Below are 26,579 nucleotides of genomic sequence, written 5' to 3'. Positions count from 1 at the left end.
TAGTAGAGCAAAACCAATACAATCCCGGAGTACTTTCGACACTCAACTAAAAATTGCAATATTGCGAAGGAAGGTTCACATCGTTATGTTGATTTAGTTCAATAATCACCAACCCGGTTGGTGGCCCTCCATGTTGGAATTCTTTTGCTTGGACCTCTTCTGCTGACTACCATCAATTCTGTCACTTCTCGCGTATGACCTCATGATTGTAGGCTCACGGTAGTCTACAGTTTGAGTAGAATCATTTTAACAATGCAAGACATGCAACCTTATCCAATTCAATTCCCTTCTCCTTCTACGCTTTCTAACTCCGAGTGGAAAAGTTTATTTCAAGTATAAGCCTCTGTTTTCGTTACCACCTTGTGAATTCCTTATAGGGCAGCAATTCGAACATCGCGTAAAAGTAATTCGAAAAAATATTCTCAGTCGACGTTCGCCGGCGTTTTTCTTCGTTTTTGTTCCGCAATCGAAAGTCTCCTTAAGATGTAGTTGTGTTCAGTTATTATATCTGCATGCACTGTATGGCCATCAGGAAAAGATACGCTTAACCACGGGAAAGATCTCCGTTTAACCCCATGCTGTTCTAAAACATAGCCGAAGTCCCAGAGGTAATCTATTAGTTTCAACTGCTTTCTATCATCCAGGTACTGTATGCAAGAGTATCGCGTTATACGGTTGTAAATCTTGTCGAATCTAATTCCCTTAATCAGCGATGATAGTTTTTTAAAGGAAAAGAGACAACTTCCAGCAAATACATATGGAAAACAAAGAACAAGCCATGTGGATAAAAGTGTTAAAATAATTTATCATTTTTGATAATAGAATATATGTACAGATTTTGATAAAATTTGAATTTTGTTTTACCCAGACACACCCAGTGATACAGTGTGTTAAGTTTACACAATTGAAAAACTTTGTTTATATTCCCCTCTTTGTAAGAACATTATTTGTCCAAAAAAAAAAAACCATAGCATTAATGATAAATACTTCTAAAATGCGCCACCTCAAACGAGCTTGCAAAAAAGAAACAGTTAAGTATAAAAATGAACTCCACCGATGCACGTATCATCTAATGAACTTCGGACCTTAGAGCTTGCTTAATGAAAATGACTTTACACTTTAACTTCCAGAAGTGATGAACATGTAACTTCTCCCTATAATATCCATATATCCACAAAACAGGTATCGAGAATACTCAAACTTATCAGGTAGATGTTGTTTCCTTGATCTTGCACCAAATTCTTGTAACTAATTCAAAAGGAAATTTGTAACAGCCAGAGGAGAGAATTAGCGATCAGACTTTGGGATTTAAAGGGTTAAAATCATGCATGAAGAAAGATGTCATGCTATCACAGTTCACGTCGAAGTGAGCCAGTAACGTATTTGCATATCGAGTCACTACAATAACTCGTTTTCTATGCTAAGTGAATGGTGGATCCAGCTATTTTCGAGGAGGGGGTTCACCACTAACGTAACTGACAGGTGACGTTACCAAATTTTAAAAGCAAACAGCGAAGTAGAAGGTTTATGACTAGGCAATAACATTATGTGAACTTTTGAGAATACTTAGCATTTTCACGGCTTTAACATTAATTTTTGAACCTCGTCTCATGTTTTACTTTAAGACCAATAAACCCCCGACTTCTACCTTGGTTTGATCCTCGGAGACCAATCGCCGGCCTCGAAGCATTCTGACTTAAGCTGAAATATTACTATCCTCGTTGTAATTAAAATTAAATTGGATGAGAGAATAAATGGAAATGTGGAAATCTAGGAACACACGAATAAGTTGAGGTTTGTTATTAAAAAACGAAGAAAAAAAAAATCTTAACTAAAGATATATTATATATTCTAAAACTATATATATGTCATTAAGGTAATTTCATACGTATTTTTCCAAAGTCATAAATTCCTTTGGCGCAGCACCAGGCCTTCTTCTCTCTTTCTTACAAATGGGACATTGATTCGGAGGACGTTCCATCGAGGGGTTCCGATGCAGGGGGCACATATCCACCACGGACAAGATAGGACTACAATATGAGCTCCTGGAGCAAACACTGCGGTCTGCTTCTGAGCTACGGCTTGAATCCGTTGAGGGTGGCGAGGGGCCCTTGGGATGTGGGGCTGCCTCCCGTCGTATCTCTGGTGCCCCTGAAGGGAAACGTTTCACCACTGGTGTACTGTTGGACCTTTGTCGGTCCTTTGGGGACTGGTGGCCCCTTGCCTCTCCTGTCCAAGGGGGCATGGGTGCTAGCGTTCCTTTAGATATTTTTATATCGCTGAGAACTGGATCATGTGATCTTCGACGAAGCTCTTGAAGGTCTCTACCGCTCATCGCGTTCAGCTCACTTTTTTCCTCTGCAGAAACTCTTTCCTCAATAGGTTGGAATTTATGGACTGACGGTTTATTCAGTGAGCCTTTTCTGGGGTATGGGTCGCTTCTAAGTTCCGTATTTGAACTGTCAAGAACGATTTTATCTTCTGCGATGGACTTTCTTCCTCTCAACTGTTGACAAGCTCGTCGTAGAAGATCGTTCTCCTTTTGCAGACCAACAATCTCTTCACGTAATTTCTCAGCGCCTTCTATAAGCTGCAAGTTTTCGTCTTCCAATCGTCTGTAATCAAATGCCATTTGCTCCATTTTGCCCGAAGAATCTTTGAGATTTTCAGTTTCTTTCAATAGCCCATCTAAACGGGTAGACAGGATCTTTGTCTTCGTCTTCATAGCGTTGTCTTTCTCCATCAGTTGCTCGGCAAGTTGCTCTTTGAGAGACGCTTCGTTTTGCTTCTCCTTCTCGAGCTGCTTAACCTTCAGCGCCATTTCGTGTAGTTCCTCAATAAGTTTTTTCCTTTCTTCTTCTTTCCTATCGACCTCCCGGTACAGCTCCCTGAAGTCCGCTTGTAATTTGTTATTCATTCCTTCCAGTCTGTCGTTTTCTGAGAACATGGTCCTTAACTTGTTGTTTAAATCTTTCTGGCTTCCGCTGTCAAGAAGAAGCTTTTCAGTCTGAGCCTTTTGCTGTTTATTTATCTCCTCGATTCGTTCTTTATCATACTCAAGCAAACGGACTTGTGACGCGAGGTCTTCTTTGTCTTTCTCCAAGCTACGGACATCGTTTTCGAATTTTCGTAGTAGGGCACTGAGACCTTCGACTCTTTCTTGCAGAGATATGGCTTCATGTTCTTTAGCTTCAAGCTTGGACAAAAGATCTTGATTTTTCTTCTCCATTTTTACTTTAAATGCATGTGCGTCGTCTACAAGTTTTATCCTTTCATTATCCACGTTTGTACGATCTTCCTCTAGCTTCCGGAATTTGTCTTTTAAATCACCATGCTGCTTTTCTAAGACATTCAAACTGTATTTTGTTTCATGAAGTTCGGTTTCAATCGCCTTATTTTTTCTTTCGATAGCTTCTTTGGAGAACGATAACTCATTCTTCTGTTGTTTCGAATTTCCAATCTCTTTAAATACCATCTCTTTCCTTATTATTTCAAGTTCCACAGTCAGGTCTCTCACTGTTTTCTTCAATGTTTGGTTTTCTGTGAACAGACAGTCTTTTTCTCTCCTCAGTTCCTTGACTTTGTCCCAGTCTTTGCCGTCTTTGTCTTTCGTGTCACTCGGGGATCTTTTTAATTCTAAACTTGTCTTTCTCAGAGAATTTTTCTCCGCGCGCTCATCGTACGAAAGCTTACGCAACGTCTCAACTTCATAACGCACTTCTAAAAACTCGTTGTCAAGAGCGCCTCTCTCTCTTTGCCCACTCGGCGTGAATCCTCGATCTGTTGCTTCTTTTAGGTCTTTCTTTAGTTTACTCTCCTTCTCCCGAGCAATATTCAGCGCTTCCTGAAGTCGATTATTTGCCCGTCTCAGGCTTTCAAGTCGTTCCTCATCTTCGCATCTTTCTCTCAAACCCTTGTAAAACTCTTCACGAGCTGTCGCCAAACTCGCTTCCTTCTCGTCGAATTCCTTTTCCTGTTCAAAAATTGTTCGTTTGTGGTCGACTATCGCTTCCTCTAGCAAACCAATTTTTCTCTCTTTTTCTGCAAGCTCATGTTTGAGGAGAGTAATTTCATCGCCTTTCGTCATCTTTTCTGGCGTTATCTTTTCATTTCTGTCAATTTGATCACGACTCATTTTCTTTTGATCGGCATTCACTGTAAGTGATGTAATTTTTTGATCTTTTGCGACCACCTCTCTTTTCAATTCTTCAAGTTTATCTTGCATCTCTTTCTTTTGCTCATGACTTGATCGTTTGAGTTCGGCAATTTCTTCGTTTAAAGAAGTAATCGTTTTGTTTTTCACCTGTAATTCCTTTTGCAACTTTTCGAGCTTGTTCTGAAGGTCGCTTAACGTTTTTTTATCAGCTGTCGTCTGTTTTTGTTCTCGTTCTAGTTTTTGTTTGGATCTTTTAAGGTCAGTAATTTCGTCCTTCAAAGTTGAAATCATCTTGTTCTTTTCTTTTAGTTCCTCGTTGGATTCTCTTAGCTGCTTTTGAAAGTCTTTAACCGATGTTTCGTCTGAGATCTTTTTAAGGGCTTGTTTTCGCTCCGATTCGGATCGTTTAAACTTAGAAAGTTGCTCTTCAAGAGATGCAATTGTATTCTTCTTGCTTTCCAATTCTTGTTGTACTTCATCGAGTTCGTCATATAGTTCCTTTTCTGCATCTCCAAATTTCCTCTCACAATCTTCTTTGGAGAGTGTCGCTTCCTCCAATGCCACACGCAAGGTTGCATTTTCGTTCTTTCTCTCTGCCAACTCAGTCATCAGTGCTTGATGTTCAAGGCTCAGCTGATCCAGTTTGTACTCAAGCTCCTTCATTCTTTCGTCGCTTTCAGCGAGCCCCTCTGTCAGACCTTTTGGCACTTCCTTGTCGATCTCTTTGGAGAGGCGGTTTACTTCTATAGTAAGGCGTTTCACTTCTAAAGTGCTCTTCTCTAGTGCATCTTCCAACCTTTTCCCATCCTCTACTGCCTTGCGGTTCTTCTGTTCCTTTGTTTTAATCTCCTCGCGAAGGGTATTTTTATCCCTAAGTAAGACCTCTAACTTTCTGGACAGCTCCTTATTTCCATCTGTCAGAGATCCAAGCTCCTCTTTGTAACGTTTGGCATTCTCGTCCAGTTTATCCTCCAGAGTTTCTTTTTCCTCGATCAAAGCATCCATGTCTCGTTGCAGTTTCTTTGTTTTCGACCTCAATTCTTCAATGATTTCGTTCAGTTCGTCTTTTTCATCGTTGAGTTCGTCCAGTTCTTCATATAAATCTGCATTTAACTGGCGTTGTTTTGCGAGTTTATCCTCAAAAGTATCTTGATCGTTTGGAGTGGACTCCAAACTAAAATTCACTTCTGCTGCAGATGAAAGTTCGCCTTCCTGGGCACATGAGATTGCTTCCTCGCCAATTCCGAAACTTCCTGAGTCCATCTCATCTAAAGAAACGTCTTTTTTGCTTGTACGCTCTTTCTCTTTGTCCTGCAAGGTTAGTTTTAGGTTCTCGTTATCTTGAGCGACCGTTTGTGCTGAAACCTTCAAAGTTCCTAGCTCGTTTGAAATTGTGATCAATTGTTCTTCAGTCTTCTTCCTACCATCTCTTTCAAGCTGAAGTTCTCGTTCAAGCTCACTCTTCTCATCAGCTGCGTCATCCAATTTTTCCCTCAGAGTTTCACATTCACTTGTTAGTGTTTCCAACTCGTTTTCGATCCGTTCTGTTTCAGTCTTCATTTCGATAAGTAGAGTTTGTTCCTTTGTTTGTGCTTCAGCGAAAGCTGTATTTAAGGCGGCCATCTCTTCCTCGATAGCTTCGAGCTTCTTTTTCAGTTTGTCATTTTGTTCTTTTGTTTTTGCTGACGTTGTTTCCGCTCTTCGCAGTTTGCTCTCTGCATTTTCTAGTGACCTCTTCAGCTCCAGGTTTTCCACTTTCATTTGCTCAAATTTTCCTTTTCCTTTGTCAATTGACCCTCTTAAATCACTCAGTTCTTTACGCGCCTTTTCTAGAGACAAAGTCTTCTCGGTAAGATCTTTTTGGAGCGCAGCTATCCCTATCTTGGAATGAGTTCGCTCATCCTCTAGAGACTGTGTGCTTCTTTTTAAATCGGCTAGCCGTTTCTCTTTACTATTCATTTGTTCTTCCACGTCCTGTAGCTTTCTCTGTAAAAGGTGTTTCTCAATGTCACTAGCTGCGATTTGTTTTTGAAGATCTTCGTTTTCTTCGCTATGTTTAAATACAGCTCTTTCCATCTCTTGTAGCTTAAGGGTCAACGCATCATTAGCATCTGCTTCTTCTTTCAACTTCTTTTGCAGGACATTTCTTTCCTCGACTACCTCTTTTCGTGACTTCTCATTTTGTTTACACTCTTTATCAAGGTTAGCAATTTTGGTTTTCTGCTCGTTTACAACTCTTAGCATCTCGGAAAAGGAGATATTTGACTTCTTAATATCCTGATTCAGTGAGCGGAGTAACTCGTCCTTCTGGGCCAGCTCGTTGTTCCATTTATACTCATTATCTTTAGCGTCCTTCTTCACCGAAGCTAATGTAGCATTTTGAGATTTCAGATTTGCCGTAAGCTCGTTGTTCAGTGCTTGAATCTGAAGATTCTCTTCTTCTGCTTTCTTCAAACGTTTCTCGAGATCTCTACATCTAGTTTCAGCAATCTTAAAGGATTTTTTCTCTTCCTCCAACCGGCTTACACAAGCTGTCAGATCAGACTTCTCCTGTTGGTTGTGATAGTGCTGTTTCTTCTCGTTCTCCAACTCCAGCTGTAAAGTTTCGACTCTACTCCTCTCGCGTCCAAGCTCCGCGAGAAGTTTCTCTGAGCCATCCTTCGCCATTTCCAAAGCTACAGCCACTTCTGCCTTCGTGAGGCTCAGCGACTCAGCTTCTCTTTCCTTGTGCTCCAACATCCTCGTCTTTTCAGTGGCTTCGGCCGTAACAGCAGCGATTTGCTTCTCTTTATTCACCAATGCTGCACCCAGTTTTTCTTTTTGCAAACTTAGCTTGTCAATAAGAGTCCGAACGTCATTGATTTCGCGCGATAGTCGTACCTCCTCCCGGGCAGAACGTTTCGGTTTTGAAGACTGCCCTTCCGTTTGATCACCGTCCAGTGCTTCTTCGAGCTGAAGCGTCAGCTCGGCTCGTTCTTTTATTAGTTGTTTGTTGTCCTCTTCAATTAAACGATTTGAATCTTCAGCCTTCTCAAGTCTCTCTGTGAGTGTTTGCAGCTCATTCCTCAGTTCTAGTAATGTTTTTTCTGCTCTTTCTAAATTTGTCATTTCCTCTTTCAGTCTTGTTTCTGAAATAGCTTTTTCCTCTAAGATAGCTTCTATGTAATCACAGACGTAACGAATGTGACTTGTGTCCTCTTGTGCAGCTTTGTGAGACATTTTCGTAGGGTTCTCCTCGACCGATCGGTCTATAAACAAAAGCAATTCCGAGGCTTGGTTTTTCAGTTCTTTAAGTTGTTCTCTCGCTGTGCTGCTCTCGTTTTCTGTTTCCTCTAACTTGCGCTTTAGAGATTCTTTATCGCCTCGCAGTTTTTCCACTTGTCCTTTTAAGTTACTGGCTATTTCTTCTTCCTTCACATCTATGTCCTCCTCGATGGTGCCAAGCTTATCTTCAGCGTCCTTCAACGAACTCTTCAGGTTTTTTATTTCATCACATAGCTCTTTAACTGTACTTTCTAGCTCACGTTCCTTCTTTTTGAGATTTTTATTTTCTTCGATCATTTCTGTTTGAACCCTCGCCTGATTTTCCTCAAGCGTCTTGTAGTCTTTCACGAGTTGTTCTTGCTTGGTCTCCTGGGCTTCAAGCTGGGCATGAAGATCTCCATTTTCCTTAATGGTATTCTCTAGTTTGTTCTCCAACTCGGTCAGGGAGTGTGATTTTTCTAGGAGCTGCTCTTGCAACAATTTCACATCTTTCGAGAGTGTAACAACCTTTTCATTCTTTTTGCCTTTTTCCTCCTCAGCGTTTTCAAGCTTTTTCTTCAGCGCGTCGAGATTTTGCAGCAGCCTCTTATAGTCCTGAGCTAGTTTTTCTGAAGAGTTATTAAGACCCTCTTTCTCCTTCTTTAAAGCAGAGATGTCCTTCGAAAGTGAATCATTCTTTTGTTTGATGGATTTTAATGATTTTTCGAGAGCTTCAGCTCTTTCCCACGATTCATTTGCTTCATTTTCCAAAGACTTTTTGCGCATGTTAGCCAGTTTAAGAGCTTGTGTCAACTCCTGTCTTTCATCTTCTTGTTTTTGCAAATCTTCTCGAAGCTTCGCGCTCTCTTTAGTTTTTTCTTCCAGAGCAGCTTTAAGATTTTCTCCGGGTTCGTCCTCAACATTGTTTTGGTTTGAAACCTCGTCAAGGGATCGCCTCAGTCTTTCCAGATCCCGTAGCAGTTCTCCGTTCTCCTTGCTCATCGATTCTTGTTCTTTTTCCATGACTTCCTTCTCAGCTGAGACTGATTCAAACCAAATCTTTAGTTGTTCGTTCTCTTCGGTGCTTCGTCGAAGTTGCGCTTCTAATGTTTTATTTTCTGCGCACACTTTACTGAAACGAACTTCAAATGCTTCTTCCTCATCAAGTGGTCCACTTTCAAGCCAGGAATTCGCTTCGCTTGAAACCGGCAACTCCGTACCAGCATTGGACGTTTCTTCGAAAGATCTCATCCCGAAAGAAGTAACCATTTCAAAAACATCCGAGCTGTTTCCATACTCTGAAGCCATTGTTGATTGCAATTGATCTTCAGGTTCCGCCAACTTCTCCGGAATATCACCCGTGACGACCGAGCTTCTTCCAGAGGCTTCTTCCTGCGGAGGGAGTTGAGTCGTTTTCAACATTTCTAACTGCTTTTTCAGCCCGTCGTTTTCTAGATGCAGGCGATTAATGACTTCGCTTTCGTCAACTTTGTTGCCTGCGTCGTTTGTTTCTTGTACGCTTTGGTCAGCCTCTACTTGAGAGCCCGTAGCTTTTTCTTTCCATTTTGCCTCAGAGGTCCTCACCATTTGCAGCTCTTTTGTGGTTTCAAGTAGTGCATCTTTCAAAGTATCTCGCTCTCCAGCCATTTTGTAAAGCGACTTCTTCAAGCTTTGGGCCTCTGCAGATGCCTCAGTTACCGACTTGCTGTTTTCATGCTGCTTACACAACGCATCTTCTAGCTGGCATTGCAGACTCTCTTTGCTTTGATAGACATTTTCCAGAGCGTCAGCTAAATTGTTCTTCTGTTGTTTTATTTCCTCCATTTGCTCCGAAATTACTTCTTTTTCTTCAGTGAGTTTTGTAATAAAACTCTTCACTTGCCTCCTCTTCTCGTCAAGCTCTCGAACATACTTCTGCAGTGATAATTTCTCCGTTTGAGACGTTTCGAATTTCGTCTTTAAGTGCTCCTGTTCAATTTTCACTCTTCTGAGTTCTTTCTTGAGAAGGTTGACTTCTTTGCGAACTTTCTCGGCCAATGAAAGTATGCTGTTGCCTTGTTCGTCTAACGATGTCGATTTTGGAGCTCCCGTACTGAGTTCTTCGGATGCACTATCCTTTTCTTTATCTGTCAGGGATTCGTAGAGCTCGAATAGTTTAGCGCGAATAGATTTCATCTGCTCCTTGGATTTGTCAACATTTTGTGCCCCAACTGAAATAGAGTGAAACTCACTCTGCAAACACTGGTATTTCTCCTTCAACTCGTTGAGTTCCTTCTCTGTTATCTCAATCTTCTTCTCCAAAGTGGTCTTCTCTTCGCTGACCTCGTCCAAAGACTCGACAAGCTCTTCTTTCTCTTCGTGTGCTTCTTGAAGACATCCTTGAAGCGTGTCTGAAACTTCTTTGTTCTTTTTCAACTGATTCTTTAAAACTGTGCATTCGTTTTTCAAATGTGCGACCTTCTCTCGAAGCTCTTTCTCATTTTTGTAGGTGTCTTTTAAATCTATCTGAATCCTCTCTTTTTCCTTTTCAACTTCAAGCACACGCTCTTGTAAACTTTGCAGCTGTTCGCCAAGTTGATATGACCTCTCCTGTGACTCGTCGATTGCGTACTTCGTGTCAGAGCCATTTTCGTGTGCTGTGTCTTCGCTGGTTAGCAGTCGAGTGTGATTTTCGCATTCGGACACATTTCCATTCACATCCGTATCACGATCGTGGGTTGTTGTACTTCGTTCGTTATCCAGTAGGAGTTTAGTTGACGGTTTTCCGAGCTCTTTATCGCCATTGTTTTGTTTAATTGTACTCTTGAGTTGATCGTTTTGCACCTGAAGGGATTCGTTCTTTTCAAGTTGATGTAACAAAGAGTCCAGCAGACAAACCTTTTCCTCCTCAAGGTTGGAGTTGTCGGATTTCAACGTTCTTATTGAATTTTCCAATTCAGTTCCGCGCTTGGTCAGGCGAAGGATTTCTTGTTTAAGATACTCACATCGTTCGACTGAAGTTTTCCGAGTGGGTTGCATACTAGCAGCGAGGTTTTCGATGCTTTTTAACCTCAGAGAAGTCTTTTCGCCTTGCTTCGTCCGCAAAATAAGCGCCTCTCTCTTAAGATTGATATAACTGTCTTCGATATCTCTTTTGTCCACTTGAAGTTGCCGTATCTGTTCTCTTTGTGAATCTATTAACTCTTTACATGTTTTCATTTCACTCAAAAGGCTGGAGTTATGACATTTTAGCGTTGTGTCCCTGGGGGGACATGCTTCATTGGTACTGTACACCGCTTGGATATTGATTTCATTGAGCTTCTCGACCTCGGTACTCAAATAGTCCACAGCATCCTCAAGGGAATCCTTTCTTTCAATTTCGTCCAGCACGACTTCCAAATAATCCGCATTCTTCTTCGACAGCTCAGCAAAGGTGTCACGTAGTTTTTTGTTGTCAGCCTCCATAAATTGCAACCGGACCTGAAGCTCTTCCTTCTCGTGATGTACATGCTCCATTTCCTCAAAACTCGAATCCAACGCATCAGTTATTTGAGCTCTCAACTTGTTCACGCTGTCTTCGAGCACTCTTTTTTCCTCCTTCAATTTAAAAGTTTCTTCCTCCATAGTTTTGTTTTCTTCGTCTAGTTCGTCCACTTCCGCCTGCAGCTCGCTTGAAAGCTTCTTCAGCTCTTCAAATTCACTGGATAGCGACGCGCCTTGGTTACTTAATTGACCCAAAATGTTGATTTTACATTGGACCGCTTTATCACAGGTGTTAATATCAATTTGTTCCTTGCTGTCGCTGCTTTCTCGACTTTGCAGTTTACTAATAGTCGTAAGAAGAACCTTTCTCTCTTTCTGTAAGATGACAAGTTCATCTGAGGCAGAAAAATCCTCATATTTGACGCCAAGTATCGATTGGACATTTGTAAGTGCTGTGAGCTCATCATCTAAAAGTCCTCGTTCGTCTAATTTATTTTTAATTATTTTCAATTGCTTCTTAAAGTTTTGATTGTCTAATTCCAATTTATCCAGTCTGGTAATACCATCACTTTCTTTTCCATCAAATTTCTCGTGGTCGTCTATGTTTCCGTTAGTGTTCAAGAAATCCATGTCTTGTCTCGATCTCTCCTCATCAATCGCTTCTTGTTTCCCACTTATTTCGGCGAGTTTTGATTCGAGTTGTTTCTCTGTTTGATTTTTCTCTCGACAAGACGAGACCCCATTCAAGCCATTGACTCCATTGTTTAGCTTCTCTTGAAGAGTCAACAGTTGTTGCGCTTCTCCCAAATAACTCTCCAAAACCTTCACTTTAGCGCTGAGGTCAGAGGTACTGCCTTGTAACTTATCAACTAGCTCAGGGGAAAACAAATTGAAGTCTGTATTAACTCCTTGGGAAGTCTCCGTTCCTTTACAAACTGTTTCATGCAGAGAAACAAGCTGCGCCTGGAGTCGATTACCTACGCTGTTCATTTGAGTCGTTAGTTCTTTAAGTCTCAAGGCGCATTTGAGGGACGAACTATTTTCGGATGAAGTTGCAGTTTCTTGGCTTGCTTCGAGCAGATCTCGTTCATTATCGGCATGTCCAGGAGTGCCATTAGGGTTCTGACTTTGTTCAGCTTTTTCACGATTGCTGCAAGTGAATGTACAGAGAGGAGGATTATTTCATGATGAGAGTCTAAGCAATACTTTTTTCATAAAGTGCCTTCTGCATCATAAAATTGGCACAATCGCACTGTTCTCTCGATTGACAGATAAAAAATCTTTAGGCTTGTATTTTTTTTTTTTTTTGCCAGTCAAGGTTCAGTGAAAACCAATTTTTAATTTCTGCGATTAGAAGAAAAGGATAAAGAATTATTATTATTTAGAGGAAGGAATGGCGTGAGGGAGAATAGACGATTGAATAGATGTCTAAGAAATAAGGTGTGAAATAAACAGGAATGCTTCGCGACAAATCATCGATTTTCATTTCAGTGAGTACAGCTTGATATTTACAGACTTAACAAAAGAAGTCACAAAATAGAATCAGTCTCACTTAAAAAATTTTGTCTTTCACAGTTTAGGATTTATCACATTTTTCCACGAGAAGTTTCTTTCAAAAACCTCTTATTACTTACAACAGCCACGATTAATGAATTCGCATCTCAAACGAACGATAGCTTTGAGGTATTATGACTACAACAATGTCGGTGACATTCCAATTATTCTAATCCTGAGAATATAAGCCTTCAAAGCGCCTCGAGAAAAATTGTAAATAGCAACTTTTTGGCCTCGTGTGCCAAACAAAGTTGTTATATGATGTTGCTGAGAGTAAGTTTGGACGATTTCTGCAATGTTCTGCTATGCAATTGCAACAGGCATAATATTCTACCGAGCAATACTGTGTAATATGTTTGAAAACTATACAACTTCGTATCTGATATGTTCGAATAATCTGACAATAACGCTGAATGTTTTGGCATTCTCTACCAATAAAACCAAACTTCTAGGTACACAAGATATCTAAAAGCAATTCAACTTGCTAGGTTGCAGAGAAATATACTTTTTAAACCTTTCTATATCACATAGTCCTTACATCGGTTTAGCAACCGATTAAGACAAATAGATTAAATCGAAACTAACCTCATGTGTTTGTTCCTAAGAGCTATCATTTTAGGGAGTTACTCCAAGTTGTAGCAGAAATAGCATGTGAGCTTGGAAACTTTTGTTTTCATGATCAGAAACAGCGTTGTTTATAACCATGTACAAGTAGCCGTAATGTGCTGAGAACAAAGTCATATTATCATAAACTAATTAACCACTGAATACCATGTACTTGAATAGAAAACAAATGGTATTCTATAAGCGCGTTGACCAAAACAATACAGCATTCATATTATTTTCATTGCCCCCACATTCCTAGGCAAGGTTTCCTTCGCTTGAGCGACGAAGAAGTATTCGTGTCATGTTTTTGTAAGACTCTTAAGCAGTGATTAACCAGATGAAATGGTGACAGAGGTTTTATCTATAACGTGCTAAAACCAGTTAATCAAATACTGCCATCTAATTGGATAGATGAGTAATGCTATTCTTGTTGAGTATGTTTCTGGTACCTGAACCGTCTCTGATCTAACTTGTATCGCTATATAACTTGTAACTCTGCTATGGCACAACACAAGAGGTTTTTATTACAGTTTGGTTAGGTTAAAAGCCTCATATTACGCCTTGTTTGAAAGACATCAGCTCGTTTCGTTGATCAATAATCCGCTTACTACTTGGAATGAAGTGATCGATTTTAGAAGATGGAAAGTAAGTTGAAAGGACACCTAACACTGGACAATCACCTGTCAGGTTTGTCATTGGTGATGTTCAAGTAGTAGTTTGTAGTACTGTTTCATTGACAGAGGTAGGACTGGTGCAAACAAGATTGCACTGAAAAGCAATCGGGTTAATGTGAAAGCTTACTTTCAAGTTTTGAATATGCACACCTCTTTTGTTGGTTTGTTGCATGTTTCGCATTAGTTTTAAGCTTTTGATGGCGTTTTGATTCACTTGTAATGGTAATGGTGTTAGATCTATCGCTAAGACACTCAAAAAAATCACTTAATCAATTAATTACTCGATAAATGAGTTAGTCAGTCAGTCAATCAATGATCCACTCAATCAACTCGCCCACTTACTCGATCAATCAATCAATAAACGCTGAATCATCAATTGTTAATTCAAATACTAAGTCAATCAGTCAGTCAATCAATGAGGAAATCCATCGTTTCTGATATAAGTAAGTAAGTAACAACTTTATTTAAAGAGGGTGGCACACAACAGTATGACTCTGATGCTTGCCTCGCCATTTTTACAATGAAAACCGGTATCTCTTTCGTCCAGTTTTCGGTCGATCTGAGCAACAGTTAATAAGTCAGTATATCTGTCCGTTCATGTTTTCATCAGACAGTCAGTGACACACTGGTGTCTCTTTTCCTGGACCCACTCAATCAACCCATTCCTACGACGATACATTTATCAAACTGCCATTTTAATCCCGATAGAATGGAAGTTCTGGTCAGCGGTCTCGGTAGATAAACTACCTGTCATAAAAGATAACTCAAGAGGAAAAGGTTTTCAAAATATGAATATTGCCTTGGTAATGGAATGGAAACGCACAATTTTGAGATGCATTACTCCGAAATTTGAGAATTCAAGGGAATTTCACGTTTTTCAATTTATCTGTGTTACCCAGGCTTCCGTTCGTCATAAATTGTTTCTAAGAACCAGGTCACACTGGTAAATGTATCCTAAATTTTTCAAGTTCACCTTTAGCAATCCACAATCAATCTTTCGCCAGTTATTCAATCCACTTTGGTGTTTTTCCTTCTAATCAAACTAATATAATGTGGTTTTGTTCACGAGAGTGGTGATCTCAAAATATTGTGACATAAGTTCCTTAAACCGACAGATGCCTCGGTGACACGGACAACATATAACTTGACTATTCTTTTTCTCAATCTAATGCACTTAACAAAATGACAAAGGCACTTGTGTCTATATTTTCCTCCTCGATTTTTAAAAGCAAGCAAAAAATTTACGAGTAACGTGCGGGCAAAAATCAAGGTGCGGTCGAAAGTATTCTTCTATGGAATATTTTTTATTGCCTGACATGCACGCGGTCATTTGTGTCAAAGTCAATTTTCCGCCTCATGAGCCGATGACTTGACTGATGCCGCAGGTCAGTTATGGCGGCACATACTTCTGCCCTGGCGCCATATTGCCCAAAAGTGGTGACATTTCTATAGTCGGACACATTAGGCGGCACGTGGGTGGAACAGGTTCCGGCGATAAACTCCTTTGTGAATACTACTAGCGAAAATGCGACTAACTTTTTCGCTGCGATCATCGCACCAATTTAACCAATTGATCGTTTGGTCTGATCGTCCAGATGAGGGAAGCACTGAACAGAATAGTTTTCTGTGACGTGAGCCTCACACCGATGATCACACCACGTGATCTGGAAGTTAAATCATCTACTGAAAATTCATACCAGTTTGAATAATAGCTATGTGCTGCGGATACAAATTCAGTCGCAGGGACCAAAATCCTCATCAAAATTCTCCCTATCACAACAAGCAGATAATCGCTGCGACCGAACTCGGTGACGTTTGGCAATGCCTTGCATGTCTTTTCGGTCGCAACTATAAATAACATTTAGGCCACTCTCAATTTTTGAAGATGTTTTGCTTCTATTTTTAGATAGTCGATGATTTCACAAGAGCTAAAATGGCCACGAACTAGTGCGCATGAAAATATTGGCTTTCACATTATTATTAACGATTTCAATTCATTTGATCTGTCGTTGGGCTCTTTGCTGAAAACTGACTGGTTGGACACCGTTTTCCCTATCCACGCATCATCCATCACTTGTTTACGTTCTAGTCTTGAAAATACTGTTTGCCGATGCCTAAATTTCAGAATTAAATATATTAATATTGTATACAAGACATTAAAGGTAATGATCACCAAATCGACGTTATTTCGGACGTTAAACGACATGAAATTAGTTCATTTCCGGAGATCGATCGATAACGACAAAGTAATGGTAGAGAGTGTCAGTTGATATTTTCCTGCTTTACCTTGTAATTTATTCTCAACGAGGGTGTTTCGATTTAAGTTCTCCAAAAATTAATTCTTGAGAAAAATGTTTACTCGAATTGAGAGGGGTAAGCCTTAATGCTCTCGCGGATCTTTCACACTTCGACAAAATCACACGAATGTTTCCGTGATTCTAAATCCATGCCGTTGATTAGATATATCCTAACATGAAAATTGAAATATCAACAGTATCACTTCGAATTTCATTTGACTAGTAACGGCTACCTTGGGGTTGCAGTTTAAAAAAATTTAAGGACACTAAGGGTTAACTTTTAAAAAAATACAACTCGTTAAGTGAAAGGCAACTTTTGCGAGAAGTAAGCCGTCATATTTTTATTGTTAAACGATTAGTGATTTCTTTTCTTAAGAACTTAAGAATTGCCTGTTAACGTATGCAGCTTTATTTCAAGTACTTTGTTAAGAATCCCTACGTAATATTTGGACGAAATAGCCCCAAATTCCTTTTCAATAGTGGGAATGGAGAGTGTGCGCTAAACGAGGGGTCGAAACTCCGTCGACATCAAACGAGGAAAAAGCCCAAAATACTGAGTTTGTTTTCGAAAGCCTTGTGTTTCCAACGCCATTCAACTTTTCGTACTAAAACTGACGTGAATTATATTGTTTCGTCTATGAATGCGTTGTCAATGAGGAAATTATTTGTCCCTAAACATTTTCTTCCAGTAAAGAGCTTCTCGTGGCTTGGTTTATCAATAGGTTGGCCGGTTTGCTTGAGAAATATTAGTACTTTCCGCACAAAGTAAATCGTAATTGTGACAGAAACTCAATAAGTGTTTTCGTTCCAATGAAACAAAAATCTTCCTCATAAAAGGAATTCAAACGCCGGATTATCTTATCTACTTGTATGACGTAGATTCTGCTAGATAACTCAGCGTGCGAAAGCAGTGATTAAGAAGCATTATACAGTAAGTTAGACATTTGCTTCTGAAGGATAATCCGCAACTTTTGGAATTTACATCTTATTTTAACTCGGTATTCAACATAATCATGAGCTTCAACGGTACCTGCGTAAGCGAAGATTATTCAAATCCAGTTCTCTGCGACTCCTGCGTTGATTCTCTTTGTGACTGTCGCGAAATCAACAGTATGTGATAATAGTGATCACTGGTAATTATGTAGGGCTTGCGGTATCACGAAGAACGTGTCCGCCACCGTGTGTCACCCCCTTTAATTAGTGTTAATAGACCGTGTCTTTTTCCTTGACAGGTTTACATTGTTCAATTCATGACTGAGAAAGTAAGTGACATAAGTGCTTTTACTGTTTTGTTTTTGAAATTTTACTTTCAAAAGCAGGCTGAATTATCTCAGGTGTTTTTCACACCCACAGGATACAATACACAGCCCACTTCTTCCCTCTCCAACATATACTAAATATTTTCAGTAGCTAAGCGACTGCAGATGAATTGAAGTGCGTTCACGTCAGTGAATTGTATTTTAGGCTGGCTCCCCAATATACACGTTCATCTAGTGTGCAAATTAGCGATAAAGCAATATTGTTTTTGTTCTATTGTCTTCGCTGCAAGACAAGTGCTTTCCAACAGTAATTGCAAGGTAGAGTTAGCCAATCATCACACAGTGTTGTTATCGCCTAACCTTAATATATCACTGGGTTTATGCCGGTATAACTTTGAAACGTCGTCAGGGAAAAAAAATGAGAAGGAGAAAGTTTGTAAACCAGAACACAGGCTTAGCAAATATTTACTTGTATGATAAAAGAGATGCGGAGGAGATGAAAAAAAATCGAGATCTGTTAAAAGATTATCGACAATCAATTTGAATGAATGTCACTTACCCCAATCAAAGAAAGTCAAATGAAAGTTCTGTGAGATTTCTGTCTTCACACTTACAATGCTGACTTTACAAAATAGTTTCCGAACATTCAAGAACTATGAACTCAAATAGTTACCGTAGATTCGACCTACATTTATTATGGAAATTTAAAATATTAAGTGCATTTGGTTAAAAAAGAACAAAAATGTTGTGTTGTGTTTCAAAATATGTTGATTTTGTTTTTGCTTTTTCCCTCCTCTGATATTTATCATAACAGTCTGAATAACTGAATTTGAAAAAAATCTACTCAGTTTAAAAGGCAAAAAAGGCATGATTATAAATTTGAACGATATCTAATCGACGGTGGTAACAGACCAAATTAAGAGAAAACTGGAGTCAAAATTCATTCAAGCCCAAGGAAAAGTTGGGGAATTTCTCCTTGAGTCAGGGAAAATTAACTTCTTTGAAAGAAAGACCTTTGTTAGAAACATGTCCTTTCCTTTGTTATGTACGTGCAAGCCGGTTTGCGAATTATATTGTACATTGAAGAAATGTAAAGTGGTTTCCGTGTTTACATCAGGCTATGTAAACAAGGAAACCATTTTACATTTCTTTTATAAAATAACTAAAGAAAGAGAAACGAAAACCGTGGTTACATACGCTCATGTAAAATGGTTTTATAGCCAATCAGAGCGCGCGTACTATTTGAATTATTTTATAATTCCTTTTCTTCTACTTTCATTGTGTTCTAACATTAAATTCTTCGGTACATTTCACAGACACGAAAGTTGTCGGACTGATAGACTGTAGGCCATCGGCCCTTTTTTGTATGGTCCTCGCTGCGCTCGGTCCGCACTGCTACTACCACGGGCCAATATTACCCGGTAAGGCCCTCACGCTCGGTTAGCAAGAAGTTAATATCTTTTATCTTTCGCGAATTAAAACACCGTTTAATAATTTATAGCTGTTACAGGGCAAAGGTTTCCGCAGGAAAAAATGATGGGACCATTATTTTCTTTGGTTTCAGGCACCCAGTTTACAGCTGTTTATCTTAATAACTGCTTACTGTACAATCGATAAACACTTTTTTAAAAATTGCACAGGTATGGGAAATCGTAACAACGTGGATAGCGCGTGACATATGGTGACCAATTGTAAAAAGTTGATGATATGTGAGTAAAATATGCAGATGGAACTACTTCCATCAAAATTTAATAACATTGTGCCCTATGGCAAGAAATAAACAGTCATCGATTAACCACTAGTTTGACTTCTGTTTTGACCGTTGTTCATTGAAATAACAAAAGGGACGATTTGGTTTGCACCAGAGGCGGTGAAATGTCTGAACCAAGCTGGATAAGAAGAAAAGCTAAAAATTGAAACGTGTGCTACATTGTTGTTTGATTACACGATGCTTAGGAAAGAAATCATATTTTGGAGAGGGTCTCCGCACCAACAATGTTAGAAATAAAACAACCTTACTACACTAAAGTTAAAATTAACAATGCGGACTTTTGTGATTCTTATCAGTGAATTTTAAGTAATTATGTCTGATATTTTCAGTCAAAATAATTTAAGTTTCAACGAGACGACAAAATGTTGATTCGGTACCGGAAAAAAAAAGACAGAAAAAACAATTTTTAATCAAGAAAGAACGAGGATGGCTGAAAATGGAGAGAACTTTTTCAATGATAACAAATGACTAACTTGTACGAGTTAGGTTGATTAGGCCGAATGCATTTTCGTAACTGGAGAAGCAATGGATTCTATGTCTTTCGAACTGCATTCTAACCAAGTTTGAAATATTTGTGCGCCTATTACTGAGTTTGTGTCTTATCTGCTTTTTCGGTGTAAATATTCTTTCTTAAACATCACACTGGTGAACGCATTACAACTGATGATCCTTCCAATTCTCATTAGTCGAAGACTGGTTCATGTACTCGCAACTTCTGGAAAACCTCATCGCTGAAATAGTCTTTGTAATCAGCCATGAATTTTGAAGCAAAATTTAGGCACAAAATGTCGCTCACTCTTCATATAAATTAACTTGCTCGGCAGGCCTTGGCGTATTTAAACTCAGGAAAGACAATTTCTTTCTTCTGTTCTCGCCTTACTGTCAAAACTAATTACATCAGTTTACAATAATTTACCATAACGCTGCTCAAGGAAATTCGTGAGTCTAACTTGTTTAAAGTTGGTACATGTCTAGAATCTATTAACTACAATTCCAAGTTAAGCTACCTAGTACGTTGTGCAATCATCTGACTAAAAATTACTCACCTTTCTTAGGCTGTATTTACGATTTTTCTATGTCGTGGGAAAATTTGCGCATATTCTGTGCGACTTTCGTAAGGGGTCATTACGGGTCAATGACATGGTATCTAAACAAAACATGGCATCTTGAGACCCAGTCTTTTTCCCACGGAAGTACAAAGGGAGACAAGAGTACACCAAAAACCTGGCGAAAGCCTTCGATGCAAGGACCTCATAAGGACATTTTTTGATTCAAGATTTCTTTATAATTGAAGTCGTGTCGCGGTGAATTCACTTTCCAAAATTTAGCTTGTTTCATTCGGTTAACTTAGATCTGCTTTTCAAGTTGTTTAACTAAGCGATTTCTATAAAGTGTTTGTCTTAATCGTTGGCTTGTATCGTTCAATCACGTATAATTCTATGAGCTAAGATAAATCAGTAAATTGTCTACCACAGCCGCTCCATACGACACGGCTTTGGAAACAAACGACAAGTAAAAATTTGTCTACAAAATGTAACACTGTGAGAGAATCCGCACTTTTGCTTTCTAACAGGAAGGATTTTTTCCACGATAGTTTAAAAACGTGTAATTATTTTAGCAAACGATTATGAATCATTTTAACACCGATGTAAATATTTACAAGTGGTTGCATTTGCATAAAAGCGTTTCGAAGAGACTTTTCCCAAACAGTTTAGTGTTTTGATTGCGAAGTCAGTAATAGCGTCTTGGCTTTCTAGTTACAGAATAAATTATCCTGCCAACGCAAGCTCAAGACGAAGGGACTTTTTTTTTATTGCCAACATTATTAGTGAAATGAGAACTTTGAAATACACACTGAAAAGATATTTTTTCTTACCTCAATCGCCAATTCACCAGGATTAACGATTATAAACTCATAGGCATTTCTATTTACTTTACGTTGGGACTGGATGATGTGCTAGCAAGTTTCTTTCATAGACAAAAAACTTTTCAAGTGAATTTTGTCGTAGAAAAATCGAAACTGTGACAAAAATGCATGTACGGAATATATTCTACAAAATTAGCATTCAAAAGCGAATTGCAAGGATCTCACTCAGTGGTTTCTTGCCTAAGTCGCACTTGCATTGATAGCGTCACAAGGACAACAAAAAGTTGTCTCACAAGTTTTTTACAGTTCGAATTGGAAATTGAAGTGTTTGTTTTTGTGCAGATCAGACCAAATGTCGTTCTGACACTCTTTACTGGAAGCAACAGCACCCCTGACGGGGCTCCAATCCCTTTGTTAACTAAGAGTCAACTTAAGTCCCTTTAGGGTCTCATGAAACCTCGTCGCAGTTTCTACATCTTGTTCGTCATATGCAGTTTTTGTCATTCTCCCCCAATTCTCCCCATTCTGGTTCCTTTTTGATCTACTCTCATTTTTTCAAATTTTGTTGTTTTTAGAAACAATTATTTTGTGATTTCTCTCAAGCTATGGGTGGTTTTCCTTCAAAAATATCTTGACGTAGCTCAGTCAAGAATTTAACAAACCATCACAGTTGAAGTTGAGGACCATTTAAAATTAAATTTAGACCATTTTTGGAGTGACATGCATATGCACACAGTCAAAGTAAGTTAATCGTCCACCTCAAAGGCTATTTATTCCTCTATGCATTTACAGTTGCACGTCATGTTTCGTGATTAAACAGGCTTCAAAGCGCGAACCTTCCACCTTTAAATCCCAGAAGCAAATCTAATCTGTGATCGGTCAACTTCAAGAAAAGTGGTTTTATCATATTTGCGAATTAATTGGCCAGAGTCTAATACTTTGCGAAGAGGTCAACGATAGTTTTAAGAAACTCATTTGTGAAGCAGTTATTTTTTTAGTTAATCAGTGTCACTAGTATGCATGGAAACCAAAATCTGATGGCAGCACGGCGCAATAACTTGTTTTCACTTAAATAATCAGGTTTACACCATACTTCCATCATCTTCCCCACGGAAGTTACGCTATGGATTTTGGCCAATCACAGCAAAGGCAAATTATAGAATGCATAAACCAATTAAAGCTTGCAAACACAAACACTGATGCAAGGTGTAAGAGAAGCAGAGAGCGCCAGATTCTTGGTGGATCATAAAAGTTCGTGGCTCTAGTTAGAAAGCTTTCTTCACGCAAAGCTGAAAAGAAAAGCACTTTTCTAACGCTGAATAAAATATCATGCCGCTACTCGCGCATAGAAGAATGTAAAATCTAATTTACTTACTCAGGTGAAGAGGAAGCCATTTCTTCTTGGCTGGTTACTTGCGCAGACATCTTCTCCACCTCTTCCTCAGAAGTCATGACTAAGTGAGGCAGAAGACAACACAATTATTCGATATAGCATGATGTTTTTCGTTTCCTTGTTTTTTTTCACGACATGTAAGAAAGTTTTCTTTCAATAGTATTACTGATACGTAAAAAAATCTATTTTGTGGTTTACGTAAACATTGACCTCAATTTGGCAAGAGTCGAAATCCGTAAGTCATTTGTTCAAAGAGACAAACAAATGTGTTATGGTTGAATTAAAAAGAAAAAAAAAAGATCTGTCGAGTCTCCTTTTTTGTCTGTCTGAGAGCCTTGCCAACTTGTTAAATTTTGGCAAACTTTGTGGCTTGCCTAATTGGAGTGTGAAGTATTATCTTGTTAATCTCTTATCCGAGATTAACACTGAAAATAGAACACTAATTCACTTTAAAGTCGGGGTATATCACGGGATACTCCTCGTGTTTGATAAACAATAGACAATAAACAATTCCCAATTCCTAAAGCTTCGCGTTTACAATGGAAGACCCCCAACCTTGGCCAATACTGCTGAAGACGGCTTTAAGAACTCGCCCACCTTTCATAAAACCTAAAACCTTCGCCTTCGGCTCTCGTTTCATTTGGACAGCGGTGCGATCGCGAATGGTAAACCATTACATGTTACATCACATGTCTAACCAGAGGAGTACCCTGATGCCATGCATGGGTGTGTACCTCCTACGGCGCATAGTAAATAATGAAAACGGATAGAAGAGATATCAGCCTAGGATGTACTATGCCAACACTTCCTCAGTCAGTTTGGATCTTCGAATTAAAAATTTCCATTGATTAAAAAGCGAGTTCTTAAAAACCATACAAGAAACCCATGTCGCCTTTCGCTGGTTATAAAGGGATTTTGAGAGTTATAAGGCACGTGTCTCAAGGAAAATAATAACATCCCGAGAGAAGACCTTTGAAGTGGAAAATCATGATGTCTCTGTTTGTTGCCTTTTTTCAAGAAGATTAAAGTTTGGTCGATAAGATCATTGCGAAAAATTTAAGAATCAGTAACATCAAAACAATAACATCGATCTTAACCGTGCACATTAAAGACAAATGCAACTCCCCTCGAGAAATCCTTCATCAGCCTGAATAGATAGCCACCCTTTCAAAAACTTACAGACTTGAGGTCAGGTGATTATCTTTTTGCAAGCACGATGTCGTAGGTTACCGGTAGTACAATTATTTCTCTCGAATTCCGCGTGCATTCACTGAATTCTTGTTAAAATCCGCATCATAAATCGAATTTCTGCAAGAGTAGTAATTACGTTTTGCGCATTTCGACATGTATCAAATTACTTGATAAGAGCTACATTCTTGGTGTAACTGATCAAAAGAGTCCCGGGGGAGAACTCTTTTCGCCATATAAAAAATCAGCGGATTTCTCTCAAAAGGGCAGCCTTTCTAGGTATATGGTCAGTATAAATTGTGTTGACCGAATTTCATAAGGTGAAGCGTATGAGGGGAAAGCGAAATCTGCCTTAGGCCCCCGACATCTATCTTTTTTATGGCACAGAAAAGGGCAGCAATTTGAAGGGGTATGGAAGTAAACCGCTTTCCTATTCAGAAGTTTGATATCGATCGGATCGAGGGAGGCCCAATATAAAATTTAGTCAATCCCCTCCCCTCCACCCCAACACCGTGTCTTAGGGGAGATAATTATAACCTGAACCGGATTCCCTCGGCCGCTAATCAACAAGTTTTCCTATGATTTTCCATGGTTGTAAGTTTTTAACATTTTTTTACAATAGTCCAACGAAGCAAAAAATACCAATAATTCTTGCCTCACAAAAGATCTTTTCAACATAGAGATCTTTTAATTTCTATGCGTGTGTGTTCCAGACTTAGTAGACCGAAATCCGCCCCCTAAACGGTATCATGCTTTTTGGCGAATGTTTGATCGCCGGAAATGAGCATTAAATACCGAGACAGACATAGTTTTAATCTAATTCAAGGGTGGATTTCAACAAATTATTTTCTTAACGAAGAGGGGGGGCTAATACGAAGCAGATGTGAATTTCTGAGATTTGCAGAATATTGCTTCTTCATTGTTTCCAACGGCACTCATCTTACTTGTGATATCAAATTCATGAAATGTAGTTGTTTTCGAGAATATTGGTTGTAGGTTAAATTTACCTCTGACGTAAATGTATTTCCTTCATCAGAAACGTAAACATTATTCTTTGGAGACTAAAAGTGTTTAGCTCGAATTAACCGGTCCGTTTGACTAAGTAGGTAATCATTTTTAACTGATGGAAAAAAAACAAATTGGTTTATCGACATTATTTTTGTATTAACAGTCTGTGACGCTAACCGCGTCCAGAGACGAAAACATAGTGTTATTATTCCACCTGTAATATTAAATAAACAGGGCTTGATTATCTGAACAGTCGTCCGAGGTTCATTCGTGATTTATGTTGACGTGATTTGCAGTAATTTCTTGTTACTATAATTGATTTTGCAAATGGCGCTTGAAGCCCTACTTGCACTACCCACTACCAAAACAAACCCCGCTCGCACGGTTAAGTATACATAAAGATTTGTCCGAAATGCGCCAAAGAGGGACTCGCCATTGTGCTTGGACATATCCTGTAAAAGCTTACTAACCTTGTAGTTTATTGAGTAAGATTTGGATGATTCTTTGCAAAATAACGCTTGGAATTTATCATATGTGTTATGCGTGAGCTTAGTGTTGGCTAGGAGTCTTGAGCAAGAACAATGATCGATAACAATCCTCAGGGTAAGCTCGTCAGAGAAAAGATGAAACTGAAAAGTAATTGAATTGAAACACAACCCACCAATAGGTTACTATCGAATCTACCGCACAATTTTGTGGTTCAGTTCGGTTATCACCACCCTGGGAAAACATTTGTGTCGGAATCACGAGTAGCGTCTAACGAGTGATTCGCAGACTGGTCTGGGAAAAGGGAACTTGCTTCAAAGAACGCTCAAAGGTAGCTCAGCGTTTTGTGTCGTGTGCCACAAAAAACGGATGCCAGTTTCCGGGTAAAACCTCATGAACTAAAAACTTGGTGCGTACCTTCGGTAAACAAAGCAAATCACCGAGCGAACACGACTTTTGAGTCAAATGATTCCGTCGAAATTAATTTTTTTTTTCAGCTCGATTCTTCGATATACGGTTTCGAAACGTGCATCATGCCAAATTTGCGCAATCGAAACATGATATGATGATTGAACCTTGTAAATTCTCACTGAAATACAGTAATAAAGGAAAGGAAATACACTCACCAATGCTGTTAGTTGAACTTCATCACTTTCAAAGGTGATCTTCCGCGAGTAACATGTTTTGGACTTAAGATGAAGCAAGCTTCGGTTGTCATCCTCCGAGGCTTCGTGGACCAGATAACTCCTCAGTCGAAGTTCAAAACATCAACCTTTTCACGCAAGAACTCTACTGTTTCATCAAGATGCTAGCCAAACGATTACTGCAGCCAAGAACCGCGTTCAAGTTACAAATCTGTGACGTACCGTAATACAAGACTATCTAAGTGTTGAATGATGATAAATCTTTGGATTTTTTAGGATCATACCAGCCGTAACCGGAAAACATGCGAAACATTTCCACCAAGCGCATTATAAGTCATAAAGAGTTACCGGCTAAAAAAGGCTCGGAAATATCAACCTTGAATGTTATTTTACGGAAAGTCACTCTTGTTTTCTTGGTGTTGGTGACTGTTACATGCCTTTTTCTGTCCCTTCGCTTGAGGCAACGAAAGATGATCTTCCTGAAATTGAAATAAATGCATATTGTATCGTGGACCAGGCTGTCTAGACTTTCTTTGATATAGAGACTACAATACGCACAAGATGTTGATAGCTCTTCATTCTCAGACTTCATATGAGTAAGCAGGTTGTCTGCTGTACTTTTGCCAGTCTAACCTTAAGGGAAACCTGCTTCTCACATTGCGTGATCGATACGTCTTTGATGTTGATAAGTTTGTGTCATCGGCCGCGGGAGAAGGGCGCTAAAGCTACTTTGCATAAAGCACGGGCGAAAACAGGGACAGAGAACGAGTGTGAAATGTGATTAGAGAATGAATCAGAGACAGTAAATTACTCCTGCTGTGGTCTCCTCGACTTAAACGGCTTTCTGAAAGGAGTTACGTAGGTCACGGGTTGTTTAACAACCCTGGTCAGATCAGTGCCACATTCTTAGCTGTCTCCATTCCTTGATATGTATATGAAAGGAACACCTCTTTAAAACAGGTGATAGCTTT

The 26,579-nt window shown here is 39.2% G+C and overlaps 1 protein-coding gene and 1 pseudogene across 3 annotated transcripts; both read right to left on the bottom strand.

Annotated features, from left to right (window-relative positions):
* The window catches only part of LOC136279212 (uncharacterized), a 360,360-nt pseudogene that overhangs the window by 137,282 nt on the left and 196,499 nt on the right, over positions 1-26,579 (bottom strand).
* Positions 786-25,795, bottom strand: LOC131786927 (golgin subfamily A member 4-like). Of its 3 annotated transcripts, XM_066162110.1 has the most exons (4): positions 25,591-25,795; positions 22,265-22,343; positions 17,023-17,085; positions 786-12,011 (listed from the first exon to the last, which is right to left on the bottom strand). In XM_066162110.1, the coding sequence occupies exons 2-4, from the start codon at positions 22,339-22,341 to the stop codon at positions 1,883-1,885; spliced, it is 10,269 nt and encodes a 3,422-aa protein (XP_066018207.1). In that variant the 5' UTR covers positions 22,342-22,343; positions 25,591-25,795; the 3' UTR covers positions 786-1,882. The 3 variants fall into 3 exon arrangements, with proteins under 3 accessions (XP_066018207.1, XP_058959967.2, XP_066018208.1); XM_059103984.2 differs by lacking the exon at positions 17,023-17,085; XM_066162111.1 differs by lacking the exons at positions 17,023-17,085; positions 22,265-22,343; positions 25,591-25,795 and adding an exon at positions 13,001-13,107.

The sequence above is a fragment of the Pocillopora verrucosa genome, chromosome 2 (assembly GCF_036669915.1).
Source record: "Pocillopora verrucosa isolate sample1 chromosome 2, ASM3666991v2, whole genome shotgun sequence".
In the NCBI taxonomy this organism is placed as follows: domain Eukaryota; kingdom Metazoa; phylum Cnidaria; class Anthozoa; order Scleractinia; family Pocilloporidae; genus Pocillopora; species Pocillopora verrucosa.
Note: the sequence above shows the minus strand (reverse complement) of the source record. Positions and strands in the feature narration are given on the sequence as shown.

Coding starts and splice junctions, on each gene's coding strand:
- LOC131786927 (XM_066162110.1), bottom strand. CDS start 22,341: ATGACTTCTGAGGAAGAGGTGGAGAAGATGTCTGCGCAAGTAACCAGC. Junction 17,086..22,264: donor ATGGCTTCCTCTTCACCTGA/GTAAGTAAATTA, acceptor ATTTCGCGACAG/TCACAAAGAGAATCAACGCA. Junction 12,012..17,022: donor AATAATCTTCGCTTACGCAG/GTACCGTTGAAG, acceptor ATTCACTTGCAG/CAATCGTGAAAAAGCTGAAC.